This window comes from Mustela nivalis (genome assembly GCF_964662115.1).
Source record: "Mustela nivalis genome assembly, chromosome: 4".
Lineage (NCBI taxonomy): Eukaryota > Metazoa > Chordata > Mammalia > Carnivora > Mustelidae > Mustela > Mustela nivalis.
The window spans coordinates 67581937-67598280 of NC_139023.1; the positions used below are offsets into that span (position 1 = coordinate 67581937).

At 55.6% G+C, this 16344-nt stretch overlaps 1 protein-coding gene and 1 long non-coding RNA gene across 3 annotated transcripts in view; one reads left to right on the forward strand and one right to left on the reverse strand.

Moving 5' to 3' along the window:
• The window catches only part of RNF212 (ring finger protein 212), a gene marked incomplete at its 5' end in the record, with an annotated part of 35892 nt that extends 29829 nt beyond the window's left edge, over positions 1–6063 (forward strand). Inside the window, 2 exons of one of the 2 annotated variants that reach the window (XM_082727177.1) lie at positions 4707–4779; positions 5560–6063. In XM_082727177.1, coding sequence (XP_082583303.1) covers positions 4707–4779; positions 5560–5743 — 257 coding nt within the window. In that variant the 3' untranslated portion in view covers positions 5744–6063. The remainder of the gene's footprint in view (positions 1–4706; positions 4780–5559) is intronic. The other variant, XM_082727178.1, reaches the window with a different exon arrangement.
• LOC309862841 lies at positions 968–9600 on the reverse strand. The gene is made up of 2 exons (XR_014310737.1): positions 9426–9600; positions 968–7332 (listed from the first exon to the last, which is right to left on the reverse strand). It is a non-coding gene; the product is annotated as an uncharacterized lncRNA (long non-coding RNA).
• Positions 9601–16344: the final 6744 nt, after the last annotated feature.

Sequence of the window (16344 nt, forward strand, 5' to 3'; positions counted from 1 at the left end):
AACTCTCAAGAAGGCAACTTGCTCACCAGGTAAAGGGCATCTATAGAAAACCCACAGCTGACAGGGTACTGTTGAAAGGAAGCATACCCCTGGTGCACGGTGGGGCACCCATTGTCCAGAGCCCTGCTCCAGTCCACAACCACTAGGGGCTCCAGGCAGTGCAGAGAGGCCAGAGAAGGACGTGAAAGGCACATAGATTGGGTGAGAATGAGTGTAGTGTCCTTATCATAGACGGTATGCCCTTGTGTGCAGAAAATTATAAGGGATCTTTAAGAATACTAGTATGAATCAAACAAGGTTGGCAAAGTTACAGGATGCAAGATACATATACAAAAGTCAGTTGTAATTCTACATATGATAAACAGTCCAAAACTGAATCAATTGGTCATAGCTACCAGAGTTTTCTTCTCGGCTTTGTATTCTTTTTTACTGATCAAAATACCATCTTAGGGGTACTGGTTGGCTCATTTGGTGGAGCGTGCAACTCTTGATCTTGGGGTTGTGAGTTTTAGCTGCACATTGGGTGTAGAGACTACTTAAATGAAATTTTGAAAAATACCACCTTATTTTTGCTTCACCGTAAATTTTGAAATCAGTGTTAGCCCTCTGACTTTGTTCTTAATTTATCAAAATGATTTTGATTATTTTAACCTTTGTAATTTTACATAAGTCTTAAGATCCTTTGTCAAATTCTGCCCCAAAAAAGCCTGCTGGGATTTTAATGGGAACTGTGTTGCACCTGCACATCAGTTTCGGAGAGAACTGGTATCTTAACAGCTTTCAGCATTTGAGTCCATCAGCATGGATGTTTCTCCACTTCCTAAATCTCTAATTTATCCAGGGGATCATCTGTGGTTCTCAGTGTATACATCTTACCTTTGTTGATAAACTTATTCCTCAGTAATTGCTTTTGATGGTGGAATTCTGTTCATTTAATTTTTAAGTTGGTCACAGTCTGCAAGGCATAGTTTTTCCCATTCTTTTTTATTTTCAACCCATTTTTGTCTGAATCCAAAGCATATATCCTGCAGACAGTATCAGATGTTGCTTATCTTGTTGCCTGATCCATTCTTATACTGCCTGCATTTTCACTGGAGTGTTTGGTCCATTGATGGTTAATACAGTTATCAGCATATTTGGAAATATGTCTGCCATTTTGTTACTTGTTTTATGTGTGACTTGGGAACTGTTATTTGTATCTCCTTAACTGCCTTTTTTTGCATTAAATATTTTTAGTGTACCATTTTGCTACAAATTGAATTATATCCCCTTAAAATTGATATGTTGACGCTCTAACCACCCACATGACTATTTGGAGACAGAGCCTTTAGGAGGTAAATGAGATCATAGGGTGGGACCCTGATCTGATAAGGTTAGTGTCCTTATAAGAGACACAAGGGTAAAAAAGGCACATTGTATTTGTGTCAACAAAACCATACAGCAACAAAAAGAGGGTATACCAGAGAACTCACTCTCCATGCATATGGACCAAGAGGTCACATGAGCACACAGAGTGAATGAAGATGGCCATCAATGGGCTAGGAAGAGGCCCTTCCTAAACTCCCAGCCAGACCCCATGACTATGAACAATAAATGTCTACTGGTTAAGCCCCAGCTTGTAGTGTTGTGTTATGACAGCTGAGCCCACTAACACACATTCAATTCCTCTTGATATTTTAGCAACCTGTTCTGTTCTTTTCTCCTTGATTGCCTGGGAATTATACTGTGCACCCTATCATAATCTACTTTAAGTGAATACTGACTCAACTCTGGTGAAATTCACTGCTCCCTTACAGTTCATACCCTGCTTCATGATAACCTATTTATGTATAACTACATATGCTATATATAACACATAATAAAACATACGGCATTCATAACATTACAAACTCAATGACACAGTATTCTCCTAATTAATTCTTTTAAACAACATCACTTAAAGATCATAAGGGAAAAACAAAGTCACATAACACATTCTTTACTTGTACTGCATTTTTACCATTTCCAGGGTTCCTCCTTCCTTCCCATGGATTCAAGTTACTGTTGGCTCTTACTTCATTTCAGCCTGAAGCACCATTTTGTTGTAGGGCAGGTCAGCTAGCAGTGGATTCTCAGTCTTTGTCCACCTCTGAGTGTTTTCATTTTGTCTACATCTTGAAGGGTTACTTCGCTGAACATAGAGTTCCTGCCCCACCATTTCTAGCCCTATGGAGGCTTCCCACTGCCTCACACTCCTTCATTTCTGGTGAGGAGTCAGCCATAAGTCATGCCGTGCGGTTTTTCTGTGTGTGAGGAGTTGCTTTTCTTCTGCAGATTTTCTCTGTGCAGGGAGCCCTCCAGCCTTATCTATCTTATTCAAGACTGTCTTGTCTCTTGTGCAGAGGTGTTGTGCTGGGAGCCCGCTCCACACCCTCAGCTCTTGGCTATCCCCACCTCACTCCACGGGCACTCACTCCACATGTGAGCGCTGTCCACCGTCAGGGTCAGATGGCATAGCCTCTCCCTGGCCTCACCTCCAGCCTCAGCTCAACTCTGGGCTGGGCTGCAGCATCCTGCCGACTCACCAGGGCCCCATGGGAGCACATGAACATGCTGTGTGCCACGGGTGGGCTTTCTGCGCTGCTGATCCACATCTCTGTCCGGGTTCATCCTCGTTCTCGTGAGGTTGGTCTCAGCTCCTGGGCAGCCTGGACCTCTTCTTGACAAGCACGTTGGAATGAGTGAGGGAGCTGTGCAGGGGTGCAGGTGTCCTTTCTCTGGAGCACAGGCCCTCCTTTCACCACGGCCTGGGGCTCCTCCCCACCCCAACCCTAACCCCACTGCCTGCTTTTGCTGCATGTTTCCCCCTACAGGAATGCCCCTGTCTGTCTGACATCACAGAGGGATGAGTCTTTCCATGCTCTGGTTAATGAAATGTGCCCTCTCTAAATAGCAAGGTTTTTCATTTTTCAATGGAAATCTTTCTAAAGTGCATTGCTTCCCTGAATGGGCATTATAGACCTTAACATGCTGGCATCCCATTGGTGGTACAGCATTGGTCAGACCACCTGTTCTTAGCTGGGCTGACACAGGGGGACACCTCAGCACCTGAATGCCTGGTCCTGCCTTGCTTCTGAGTCCCCACGTGGCCTGGGATGGTTTTCTGTTCCTCAGACCCCGCCATGTCACATGGTCCTCCTGGGCTGTGTGTGGGGCGCCCATCGTGCTAGATTCAGGCCCTCATGACCCCTGTGAGTTGACCTCTGGGGGCACCTGCTTCCTCATCTCTGCTGACAACCGTTCTCTCCACAAATTACCAAAAAGAGTAAATAAGACACCCTTTCAACCGACTGTGATGTTGGGCAGGTAACCCACCATCACTGTTGTGGCTCCAATCCGTGTTAGAATGTACTGGCATTTATTGCATTGGACATGTGGCTGGCAGACCAGGAGGGGCTGCCAGGCAAGAGGAAGCTTCATTCCTAGTTTTCTAGACGTGGGAGGCAGGTGCACCCCATGGAGCCCCATGTGGGATCCCTGGGTCCGGGATGCAGGCATGGTCTTCATGGGAAAGAGTAGCAGGCAGTGGGCCTGACCAGGTGTGGGATTGGTTAGTTAGGGTCATATGAGCAGTTTGGGGGGGAGGGATAGCAGCTGCCCCGTGTGTTATGTTGGCCTTGGGCGATTAGGGTGGAAAGTAAAAGGTAGGGGGTGATTCAGAGCACAGGCTCTGGGTGGTCATGTCAAAGGCAGGCTTTCAGACACATCATTACTCTGAGAGCCAGCTAGCCCCGGGAGGGGTCATCTCTCCAGGAAAAGCAAGGCCCCACAGTGTCAAGCTATCACAACATACAGAAAATAAAGCATGTGAGACAGGTTTTCTCCTTGACTCTCAGGGATTCTGCAGAGCTTCTGAGGGTCACCTGCTGACTCAGGTCTGCTGGGAGCCACCAGGAAGTCATGTCCTCCCACATCCCCACAACCCAGTGGGCACAGAAATGACCCATGTTGGCCACTTGGTTCTGTGCAGCCCTAGGAAGGACACTGCCTCTCTCTGACCCAAGTTCTCTGATCACGAAAGGACATGTGGACACCCTAAATGCTGTCCTTTCTTTCCCCGCCATTCTCCTGTTAAAATTCTCCAAAATTTGGGCACAAAGAGTTCGGGTGTTAAGCAAGAGTAGTCTTCATATTTGTTCTCTGCTATGACTAACACATGCCAGGGGCTGTTTACATCTTTAGAGGAAGCTTCTTATTAGCGGGGAGGATGTCAGCAGAAATTCGGGAGTGTAAATATCTCACAGTGTGGGTGGGGACGAGCTAGTCCTGGCACTGAAACGCTCCTCAGAGCTAGAAGCTTCTAGAGGTGCTTTTCCTCCCAGTGGTTCTCAGAGTAACAGGAACCAAGATAGAGTGTAGGGCAGAGCGCAGGTTTGCACACGCTGATGGAGTGCCCCCCTGCACCAGACCTGCAGCCCAGAGCGCGGTGTCAGGTGGAGGCTTTGGGGGCTGAGTGGTCCCACCCCGGTTTCTGTGGCCTCAATGTCCCCTGGGCAGCTGTGGAGCATGGGGACAAAGCCCCGGACCCTCCCATGCTGGGGACACCCTGCCCCTTCTGGAAGGGCATGGAGAGCAGGACGTTAGGGATGTGGTGGGGGACAACTGGGTGCTATGTGTCTGCCTTCCCGGAGTCTCATGCCTTCACCTTTTAACCCCATCCTCTACAGGCAGCATCTCCAGCTGCGGCCCTCAGCTCCTTGGCCTGACGCCCAGTCACAGCAGTGTGTCACAGGCTCTCAGGTAATGTCTTGCTGCTCCACAGACACCCAGGCGGGAGGCATGGGACTGCCCGCTCCCCACAGATAATGCCACGAACCTTTAATGGATTGCCTTTTCAACCCATTTGTCCATGTTCTGAGTAAGATTAGACCACATCACATTTTTGCTTTTTTGAAGCTAAAATGTAACTTAGGCAGTTACACTGTTACTGAAAACTCCAAAAGAGCCATTTCACGGCTACGAGGTATCTTATCCCAGGAATGGACTGGACTAGGGTCGGCAAATATTTCTGTAAAGGGCAGGTAGTGGGGGCTTTCAGCTGTACAGACAAGGTCGTAGAGGTAGACAGACAGACATGGCTGTCCCACTAAAACTCTGACTACAGCAGGCAGAGCTGGACTTGGCTGCCATGTGCCAACCTGATGGAACCACTACTCCCGTAACTCTTCATTTCTGACCCTGAGGGTCCCCATTCTCTGCTGCCTTTTGGAACCCCCACAGGGGTCTCCATCCAGGCTCTCTGTCTCATCCATCCAGGGCAGGTGGTCCCTGAAGGCAGGGGATTCCTGCCCACCCCCACCTAAGCTCTTTAATGGCGGGCACACATTTTGTCCTCTGCGATCGCCCAGCTACGGTGCCGCACATCTTCCCCAGCCCATGCAGAGCTGCATCTGTGTGCCCTCCACCCCGATTCCAGAGGCCATCAGACCCCCACCCCCCACTGGGGGCACTGGCACAGAGGAGGTACTGGCTGTGGGCATAAACCTTCTCCCAACGTAGGTCTGTTGAATTGACTCCTAGGATCCCGTGGCTGCCTGTCCCCTGCAGGGCGCTGTCCCAGCCAGCGGCACCCCGGGCCCCCGCCCGAACAGCAAGAGGGGGCTCGCCCAGCCTCGGGGGTTCCCAGACACTGGCACCCAGGCCGCCCATCAGCATCTCTGCTCTGCTGCAGAGGCAGCGAGTAGGCAAGTGCGCCCTGCATTGAAAAGGAGACGTGTGTGTGGAGGGTGTCTACATACATGTGGGAAGAGTGGACCTGACGGTTGACTGTCCCTGAGAACCGCGCTTCTGCACTTTGGTGAGAGGGGCTCACACGTGTGTGCTCCTCAGCTCTTGGCTCCCATGCTCCGCAGGGTCTGCTGGCCTTGGGGCAGCCACACTCAAAAGGGGAACGAGGTCTTGCATCAGGCCGTCAGCCTGGAGCTCTCGGGCTACCAGTAGAATGTGACGCAGTGAAACATTCGTCCATACTTGATGGAATAACATCATACAGTTGAATAAAGTACTTTTCTGATTGTCCAGAAATGTGACGTGTTTGAAGCTTGGCTCTTATTATTACCTTCAAAGTTCCTGAAAACATCAGTGTTGAAGCAGAGCACGATCCCCGTGCTGGCTTATTGCAGGAAGACTTGGGGGCTAGGCAGAGCCTGACCTTCTGCACACAGGCCCCTGTGGGGAATGGCCACACAGTCCAGACAGCCTCTGTCACCTGGGTGTCCATGGCTCACAGGTGATGCTGTGTTCGGCAATGACTGGTTTCTGGAGATGAGCTTTGGGCCTGCCTCCTGCCAGGTCAGTGAAATGCTAGTCCTCGGCTGAGGAGGGCAACTAGTCAAGACTGCATGGGGTGGGAAAGAGGCTTCTAGGGCTAATCATGATCCCTTATATGTCAAGAACCTAAGACTTGCCCAAGAGCTTGGTCTGTGTTCCTTCTCGAGGGCCGGGCTCACAGGGTGGGCAGGCATAGAACAAGGCAGAGAGGAGAGGACCCCCTTCTGCACCTGGAGAGCGTGAGGCATGGGCAGGTGACTTGTCAGGTGACACCCTGGCCAGGCCACACCACACAGCGGTCTTCCGGAGGGCTTAAGGCCCCTGGTGGCTTGCACATCTGGCTGGCAGGTGCAGTCCCTATGTCACACGGCAGGGGAGCTTCCAGAAAAGTTCCAGTGTTCTAGAATCCCTCGTCTTGGCACGTATCCTTCTTTGCAAATGTTCTATAACATGTGCATGGTGGTTTCCAGTGTGAGATGATGGCCAGTGACAAGGCGCCAGTCTCTCAGCTCCCACTCCCCGGGGTTCTGCTCTGCATGCCGCACAGCAACTGACTGCCCTGGTCCTGCCGGGAGCCTGGCTTGAAGACAGCCCAGAGCTCCCTACCGCAGGGCCGCTGGGGCCACGTGTCACCTGCTCACCTGCCAGGCCCTCACGCTCCTGACACATCTCCCCGCATGACCCAGAGCCAGAGCTGCACTTTGGGTTTAGCTGCTCACATCTTCGGGGCTGTCACTCTCCACAATGAGTTTCCTCGTGGCCGGGAGGCTGCTGGGCTGGTGTCTGCTGGGGCCGATGCTATGATGTCCCAGGCTGTTTACCAGCCTCTCAGCACATCTGCTGCTCCAGTGTGATCTGTGTGGGATGTCCGGGCAGCAGCACTCCAGACAGACGATAGCCCTGGCCCACAGCGCCAGGTGTGAGCTCGGAGCACTCACCAAGCCGTCTGCTCTCAGCCCGGGATGGGTGAGGCCCAGCCGGTCCTCTGCTCTGAGGCTCGGGCCAGGGCTGCTCCAAGTGGCCCTGCCAAAGAAAGTCACCAAGATGAGCAGGCTGGGCAGCTTAGACCCCAAGGCTCGCTTTGCCCCCACAAGGTCACCAGCGGCTACACAGGTCCACTTGGACTTGGGGGATGTCAGCCAGATTGTGCTGCAGGGTGGGGGTGGGGGGCTATCACACAGCCCCCCAGGGAGGCCGTCGGGCACCAGTGGTTGTAATATTCCCAGAAAGCAGCACATCTGAAAGTACTATCTGGGTCTCAGGCCCCTCTCTAGACCAAGCTCTCGTCTTTACAGGCAGGGCAAATATCCTCCATGGTGGCCCGGGCCGCGGGCCACAGTTTCGGTGGCCCCAGCCCCATGCCCCACCTTTACAAGTGATTGCATTCAAACAGCCTCATAATCCTCACCCGCCTGGCAGGCTGCTGACCTTCGGGCTGAGTAAGTACTTGACAGCTTATCTGCTACAGTGGTTTTATTCTGTTTCTCCTCTGGTCTTAATGACATGACACCTATTCAAGCCCCAACACTAGGAGGGGTGCATGTTTCCTCAGGCCAGCTAGCAGGTGCCTGGAAATGGCCCTGCCCTGTCCCCACCCCTACCCTACTCACCCCAACCACCCAGCCCCCAGTCCCCACCCTGCTCTCCCCTACCACTCACCCCCACCCTGCTCTCCCCTACCACCCAGCCCCCCACCCCTACACTGCTCTCACCTTCCACCCCCCCCTACCCCCACCCTACTCTCCCCCACCACCCAGCCCACGGGCTTCCTCTGTCCTTGCCCTGGTGCAGCACCCTCCAGACTATGTCTCATCTTTCAGACGCCCTGCTTGTCGGACCATTTGTTTTGGTTTTAGTAGACCTGGGCTCATACCATCAGCTTCTGAAGCCTGCCATGCACATACACACGCACGCACGTGGGTGGTGAGCACGCCCACCCCTGTGGGAGCAGAGCCTCGGGGGAGCGCACCGATGGGGTGCTGAGGCCACGGGGCTGGGAAAGGGCAGGCAGGAGGCCCAGCAGCACAGGGGCCTTGGCCCAGGATGCCAGTGAGTTGTGAGTTGTGAGTCACGAGAGTCCTAAGCCCCTCGCCCAGAAAAGCCTGGCAGGTAACCCGGAGGCAGAGGCAGATCAGAGGGCAGGGGCGGCGGTGTGGGGGGTGAGGCCAGTGGGACTGCCTGGCGGTCTGATGGGCTCTCAGAGGCAAGGCAGCTAGTTCCAGCTGTGGGCTCTGCTCTGAGCTGAAGATACCTGCTCACTGCAGAGAAGGGAAGAGGCTGGTGCTCTGGGGCCTCCAGGAGACTCCTCCTCCCCACCGTGGGCGCACCTCTAGAAGAGGCAGTTTCCCCAGACCCCTGGTGTGTTGGAACTGCTTTCAGTTGAATTCTCTTTAAAATCACAGCACAGGGCGCCTGGGTGGCTCAGTGGTTAAAGCCTCTGCTTTCAGCTCGGGTCATGATCCCAGGGTCCTGGGATTGAGCCTCACTTCGGGCTCTCTGCTCAGCGGGGAGCCTGCCTCCTCCTCCTCTCTCTCTCTCTCTGCCTACTTGTGATCTGTCTGTCAAATAAATAAAAATCTTTAAAAAAGAAAAGAAAACAATCTTATAAAAAAAAAAAAATCACAGCACAGATTTCTGTGCTTATGAAGTCAAATCTGCCCAGAAAGATACCTTTGAAGAGAACCAGCATCTCAGGTCCCACCAGTTCCCCACTCCCTGGGACCGAGCAAGTCTTTGGGTTCCATTCTTGGTATAAGCCTGGCTGGATTGCAGTCCCTCTTTTCCTTAGATAAAAACATTTCCCCTGTGGGTTCTCAGGTCCTGCATCAGGGACCAGTCCCCACAAGTTTGCAGAAGTCGCAGCCCCTTACACCCAGGATGACTCGGCACCAGTGCCCACGCCCCCTCCCCCCGCCAGGCTCAGCAGCTCAGCAGTGCCCTGACACTTCTCCAGAGGGGCCAGCAGCCTGCCTAAGCCTCTGGGCTTCCAAGGATACCTAGGTCTTTCTCCTCTGGGCGTCTGCTGTCTCGAAGACAAAGCAGAGACCATCTGTCAAAATTTCGTTTTTAGCCATAAAATTTCCACGGATGAAAGGTCGAATTGGATATTAACTTACAGTTGCTGGATGTGTTTTTCTGAAGTGAAAGAAACGGTGTCCAACCAGCACTATTTCCCAACTCTAACCACTGGGAACCAGGGACTGGGCCCCCCTATGACCTCCCACCCGCCAGCGGCCAGACTTTTACCAGAAGAAGAAGCAAGAGAGAGGAGGCCCTGAGCTCAGGAAGGGCTTAGCACAGAGGAAGCAGGACTGGCTTATGCCACCTCCCGGCCCCACGCCCTGTCCCAGACACCCCACAGAGTGGGAGTCGGCCATGCAAGTCATCAAAGTGGACCCTCAGGAGCACAGAAGTCTTTCACACCCCCACAATCGTGACATGGAGGGAGGTTTGGAAGGCATTTTCTTTTCAGAGGGGAGGAAATTCCTAAAATTCTTAGGTGGTAAATCTGAGTCTGCACCAATTTTGTGTTCCACTTAAGGGAACCATGGACTGGGGACTTGCATGGTGGTAGGGGGCAGGTGTCCCTGACTCCCTATGTGTACCCTGTCTCCAGACCCGCAGATTCTGGAGGGCTTCCAGATGGAAAGTGGAGGCCCCAAGGGGGATGGCTGCCCCCACAGACATCTGCACAGCCAGGGAGGCTGTGTCCCAGGAATCACGGGTCACCTTGGGAGAGGGATGGGGCTATCCCACAAGACAGGTGCTCAGAGGCCAGGATGCCGGGCTGTTCCCCCGTGGGGTGTCCCCAGGCTCTCCAAGCCGAGCTGAGCCCTTCTCCTCAACTCTCACACATACAGCAGAGTCGCACAGCGCCCTTCCTTGCCGTTACTGTGTGAGCTGCACATGAAAACACCGTATGCTCTCACTCCACGTTCTCGAGCCACAGCCATGGGCATGCTTCTCAAGGGGAATGATTCTCCTCCAGCCTCATCGGATGCTTCCTTGTGGCCAAAGCAGGTGTTCTAGATGGTGGCCTGCACCCATGTCCTCCCAGGGCGCTGCAGGCCACACACACGAGCCACGAGCCCAGCGGCCCTCACCGACAACGTGTGTTTACAAACGTGTGTGCGGGTGTGGGAGGGCAGCGACATGAGTGTCCCTTTTTCTCAGTGGGTTTCCAGGTATGTGGCTGAGACGCAGGAAGGTTCTCTCCGGGGGACATCCTGGCCTCTTGTGCAGATTCTGGCTTTAGGAGAGCCAGAGTGAGCAACTCCTGTCCAGACAACACCCCTGCAAGGGTTGCAGGAGCCCGTTGTCCTCCTGAGCCCCTGGGAGCCCGAGTTGAGGATACTCTGATCTCCATGGCACAAGTCTTTTGCTTCTGTTTTTGTTTTTCTTTTAAGATTTATTTATTTAAGAGAGCAAACGAGAGTGTGCAAGTTGGGGGGGGGGTGGCAGAGGGAGAGAGAGAATCTCAAGCAGATTCCCCACAGAGCACAGAGCCTGACGTGGGGCTTGATCTCAGATCCCAAGATCATGACCTGAGGTGAAACCAAGGGTCAGATGTTTCACTGACTGAGCCCCCAGGTGCCCTAAGACTTTTCCAACGTGTCCCAGGGTGATCAGAAATCTGGGTGAAGCTGCCTCCGTCTTTCAAAGAGAACTTTGGGGAGAGGGCTGCAGGGCCCACATGCCTCTGGGGGCCCCTGCTCTGCCCGCCGGGCTCGTGGACACGTGGCTGGCCGCACTCACAGCCTGGGAGTCGGTTGGGCATGGAGGCAGGATCTGGATGCACCCTGCTGCCTTCCAGAGCCCAGGAGTAGGACGGCAGGTCCAGCACGCTCAGGGTGGCACCGAGTGGGTGGGAGGTGCTGGACCGGGCTGGCGGATCCCAGGTGCCTCGGTGGTTTCCTGCAGGGGTGGGAGCAGGGCTGCAGGGATGTTCCTCATTTTCCCAACAAGGAAATAACTATATGTAGTCAACACCAACACTACTTGGAAAATTGCTTTCGAAGAGCCTGCCCGGCCTGAGGAATACAGAGCATGCTCAGGGATGCTGTCCCCTGCCTCACAGACATGCTGGGTGGCCACAGCAGGGCTTACCGTATGCAGCTCAGGGTAAATCAGGCAGCTGTGGCCACATCCTGAGGGTGCTGGTCTCAGGTTCCCCTCCTCAGACCTCCTGGGGCTGCAGGGGGAGCTCTCCAGGTTCAGCTCTATACCCTACAGACATGCGCCCCTCCCCGGCACCCAACAGAGTCAGCAGCAGGCACTGCCTAGGGAGTGGGCAGAGGGCTTGGTGTCTACAGACCCCACAGCAGCCCTGGGCCCTTCTCCGGAGTCTCCGGCTCTTGCTGACATGTGAATGGGGCGAGGCCCCCAGAAGCTGCAGGCACAGGCCAGCAGGAGTCGGTGGGGGGGGGGGGGATAGGGCTGCATCCAGCATAGTGGGGATCACTCTGCATCTGACCTCGGGGCCCTTCATGTGTCACTCTGGCCCCTGCAGGCTGTCTGTGTCCTCCGAAGATAGGTGCAGGGCTGCACAGAGAGGGGCAGAAGCAGCTCAGAGAAGACGGGAAATCACCAGCTACGGAAGCCCAGGAGGGGCAGAAAGAATTTGGTAATGACAGTTACAACCTTCAGGAAACCTCATAAACTCATTTTCAGGAAATGTTATTTTGCCACATGGAGACACGGAGGTGCAGCCTGGACTCTGGGGAGAGCAGCTCAGGCTGGGGCCTGGGGGAATAGGGGGCACTCCGCACAGAACACAGGGTGGGGGGCAGTCAGTGAGAACACAGGGGACAGGCAGTGCAGAGCTGCGCTGGGAGTAAGTGGGCACAGGGCCACCAGATCCAGGAGCAAAGACAGGGGGTCCCCCTCCCCAGCTCTCCACAGTGGGGGGATGGGTGGGTGCCGGGCAACCAGGCTTTGCCTCACTGGCGTTGCTCCAGCCCCGGCAGAAGGGACGACTGACCCAGCGTCCTCTGAGGATCCAGACATGATGAAGGGCACTGGACTCAGCAGGACGTGGGGATTGCAAGGGCAGCCTTGTGACGGCAGAATTGGGGAAACTGAGGCACAGCGCCACTCCGAACCCCACCGAGTGCGGAATGAGGACAGAGCCCTGGCACCCTACCTTGGCTGGCCCTCTGGGGTAAGGCTCTCCATTACCCTTGTCATCTAGACATGGCACAGGCCCACAGGACCCTCTCAGCAAGCCCCGTCCCACCCGTGGACCCCCAGGACTCCGTCCTCCCCAACCTCACAGGCTGCAAAGACCCCGTGAGCAGGGCAGCGCCACACCTGGGTGGATGGAGGGATCCGTGTAGGTACATGTGTGCGCGCGTGTGTGCAGGGGTGGAGGGAGGGAGAGAAGGAGGGGAGTAGTACTGGGGCTGGGAAGGGAGGGCCACGGTCATCGTGGGCAGCTGGTCCTGTTCCTGGCCCAGGGTGACAGGTCCTGACTTGGGTCTCAGGTGCGGTGGAATGAGCAGGACGTCCCAGGTGAGGGCCCTCCTGAGTGCCAGAGGATCTCCTGCTTTGTGTCCCGCAGACAGGTGGCTGGCTCCTGCACCCCTTTGAGACCATCCTTCTCCGAGGAAAGCCTCCTTTCTGTTTTCACTTTTCCTGCTTCTGGTGTCTGCCTTTCTACATCTTAAACTGAAGTTTGGCAGAAAAACAATTTGCCTCAGGACTTTTCAGAGCCAAGCCCTGGGGCGGGTAGTTTGGGAGCCCAGACGGAGCACTGGTGGCGGTGGGGGGGCGAGGGGGGCCTCCTGGCCTCTGAGGCTTGTTTTCTTCCTGCTGTGCACACTTACTGGGCATAAACTGACAAGAGTCGCGTCCCCCCCGCGAGGGGAAGCACGGATGTTTCTTGGCAAACGACCTTGGGGCCAGGGTCACTGTGAGCTCCTTGAGTGGCCTCCCACTTTTGGGGAGGAACTGCGGTCACCGATGCTTCTAGGATCCTCTGTAGGATCACCCCCTTCACAGGAGACATGGGCCAAGACCGGGTTTAAAAAGAAGGAACATCAGCTCCCCCCCAGCACTAAGTGACGGGCCTCTGGCCCCATCTGTGAAATGGGCCAGCACCTTCCCAAACCATGTCCAACTCCTGCCTCAGAAGCGCCTCCCCCAGGAGCCAAGATGCCCCATCTCCTCACACAGGCGGCACGGGCAGCAGGGGTGGCCCCAGCCTCCAGGCCGCCTGCGTCCCCACCCTCCTCTGGGCTGCCTGGCTTCCAAGTGCAAAAAGCTTGAATCCGGTCCTTGGAAGAGTTTCCAGATGTTTCTGGCCTCAGAAAGAGCCTTCTGTGATGCTGGGAACACGGCTGGGGTAGGGGTCTGGGTTTACCCAGTGGGCACTTCTGTCCTCCTGCATGTCAGCCACGCCGCAACAAGAATGTTCCGTGCCTTCCAAGGAAAACAGACCAGCTGGAGGGAGTCTCGGGGCCTTCACTCCCAGCCTGGGGCCGCCTGGCGTGGGGATACTTGGGGATGGGGTAGCAGACTCATGCCCCCCATGCTGCCACCCCTGGAGATGCTGAGGCCAGCTAAGAGCCTGCCCTCTAGGGCCCAGCATGGCCACCCCACCCTGGGGGCCGACAGGTCAGAGGAACCTGGACCCCTGAATCCTCCCTGGAGACCTGGTCTCCGTGTTTGGAGGTGCGAGGGACCCGAGCCCTGCCCTGATCCCTGAGTGTGAGGGAAGAAAGGTACCCCTATACGTGCACACTCAGACACATACGTGTGTGTGGTGCACACTCACACCCGTGCACAACCAGTCCCCTCCACACATGCAGCTGTGACTCCAGGTGACACAGCCCCAGAGCCAGCCACTACCTTGGGACCCTGCAGCACGGAAGATTGGGTTTGCACCTGGTCCCTGCCTTCCAGCTGCAGGGCCCCGTCTGGGCTGTGCGTCCAGAGGCAGCCGAGCGTGTTGCACATACAGGACGTGGAGTCGCGTGCAGGAGTCAGCAGCTCTGGGGTGCATCTGGCCGTGGCCCAACATGACAGAGAGATGGCCACCATGCCTCAGCCTCCTGTTCCCTGACCCTGGGCCAGGGCCATGTGTCCATCCAGGCCCCTCGGCCAGGCTACCCCATAGCAGCAGACCAGCACTGCCTGCCTGGCCCTCTGCCGGCCCCCCTCGGCCCCAGCCTGTCGCTGCAGCTGGGCCAGGCGCCCGTCCTCGGCAAGCCCGGCAGGAACAACCCAGTTCACTTGGGGAGCGCTCGTCTGGAAACTGGATATATGTGCAGTTTTTTAAAACCTCGGAGCCAATGTTGAGAATGGGGCTGTTTTTCCAGTGGAAAGTGTAACGTGAGCCCAGAACCGTTCCTGCTTGCTCGCCGCACAGAGACAACCCGACGCCCCTGCACATGAGGCCGGCGCCCTGGCTCAGGGACTGCATCGGCCATGCCCTGCGCCCCGCCAGGGTGGTCCCGCCTGCAGCCCCCGCCTGTAGACCCCCACCAACACACCAGGCCAGTCAGGGCTCTGAGACACCCACCAAGGTCTGCGGGCCTGCCCCATGCAGCGCCCTCATGCTCACCCAGCAGCCGAAGCCAGGGCTCAAACCCTGAGTGGCCCTGGGCCCGGGGCCCTGGCCCTCAGCCAGACACGGCCCCCAAGCACAGGAAGCTTGACTCCAGGCAGCCAGGCCAGCTGCCCTACAGCTCCTGACAGATGCCATTGCCTCCAAGGACACCCCCAAGGCTGTGACCCTGGACCCCTGGGCTGTGGCTGTCAGAGCCTCACGACTGAGCCAGGGAGCTGCTTTCTGCTCCCCTCCCCCAGGTGCTGAGGGCCAGCACTGGGGTCCTCCCAGTAGGAGGATAGCCCCAAGGCCAAGGGACTGGGCCCCTGCAGCTCCTTCCCCTGGGGAGAACTGCAGATCTGTGGTGTTTGCTCAGCACAGCTGCTGCCCGCTTGGCAGCTCCGAGAGCCTCTGGAAGGCAGGGGTCCCATGGCGCTCTGAGTGTGTTTGTGGATCTAGCAGATGATGGTGGCCCTTGGAAAGTTCAGTGGCCAGCACTGCCTGGGCTCTGGGAGAAGCTTCCCTGGGACACACAGTGGGCTCTGCCTTGACCCCAGCCACTCCCAGTCCCCCACCAGGCTGTCTACACCAATGCTCACTTATGGAACTCTGGTCTCAAAGAAGGAGTTGGGCGGGCGGGTTGCCCAGCCTGCTGTCCCTGACACTCTGCTAGGGGACTCGGCTCCCATCTGCCTGGACAGGAGCCCCAACCCCAGCCACAGACTCACATGCTGGTCCCTGTGGTCCCTTGTGCAAGGTGCTGGGGTACAGAGGCAGGTCCCTGCCACAGAGACCACACCTCCAGCCACTTCCCTGCCTCCCTCGAGGACATGAACAAACTACAATCTGGCCCTCAAAGCAGGACGAGGCACCTGGAGGTGAGCTGGGGAGGCCAGTGACCATGAGACACCCACCTGAGCTGAGGATTCCCTGCCGGACCCAGTGACCCCCCTCCAGGCCCAGATTCAGAGCTGGTCCGTTGCTCTCTCCCCCCGACTCAGGGGCCCAGGGCTGCACGCCAGGACACGTGACCACAGGTGACCCCTGGTGACAGCATCTCCCACTGGGGCAGCCTGTGGCTGTCACTGCTCACCATTCCAGCCTGGTACACATCCTTTTGGCAATATATTTTTTTAAAAGAGTTTATTTTTTTCTACAGTAATCTCTACACCCAACATGGGACTTGAACTCGCAGCCTGAGATCCAGAGTCCCACACTCTGCAGCCTGGGCCTGCCAGGTCCCACTTGGCGAGGTGTTTTTGTTTTGTTTTGTTTTTTGAGATTTTATTTATTCATTTCACAGAGAGAGAGAGATCACAAGTAGGCAGAAAGACAGGCAGAGAGAAAGGGGGAAGCAGGCTCCCTGCTAAGCAGAGAGCCCAATTGCAGGGCTTGATCCCAGGACTCTTGAGATCATGACCTGAGCTGAAGGCAGAAGTTTAACCCACTGAGCCACCCAGGAGTCCCGAATTGGTGAGGTTTTTTTG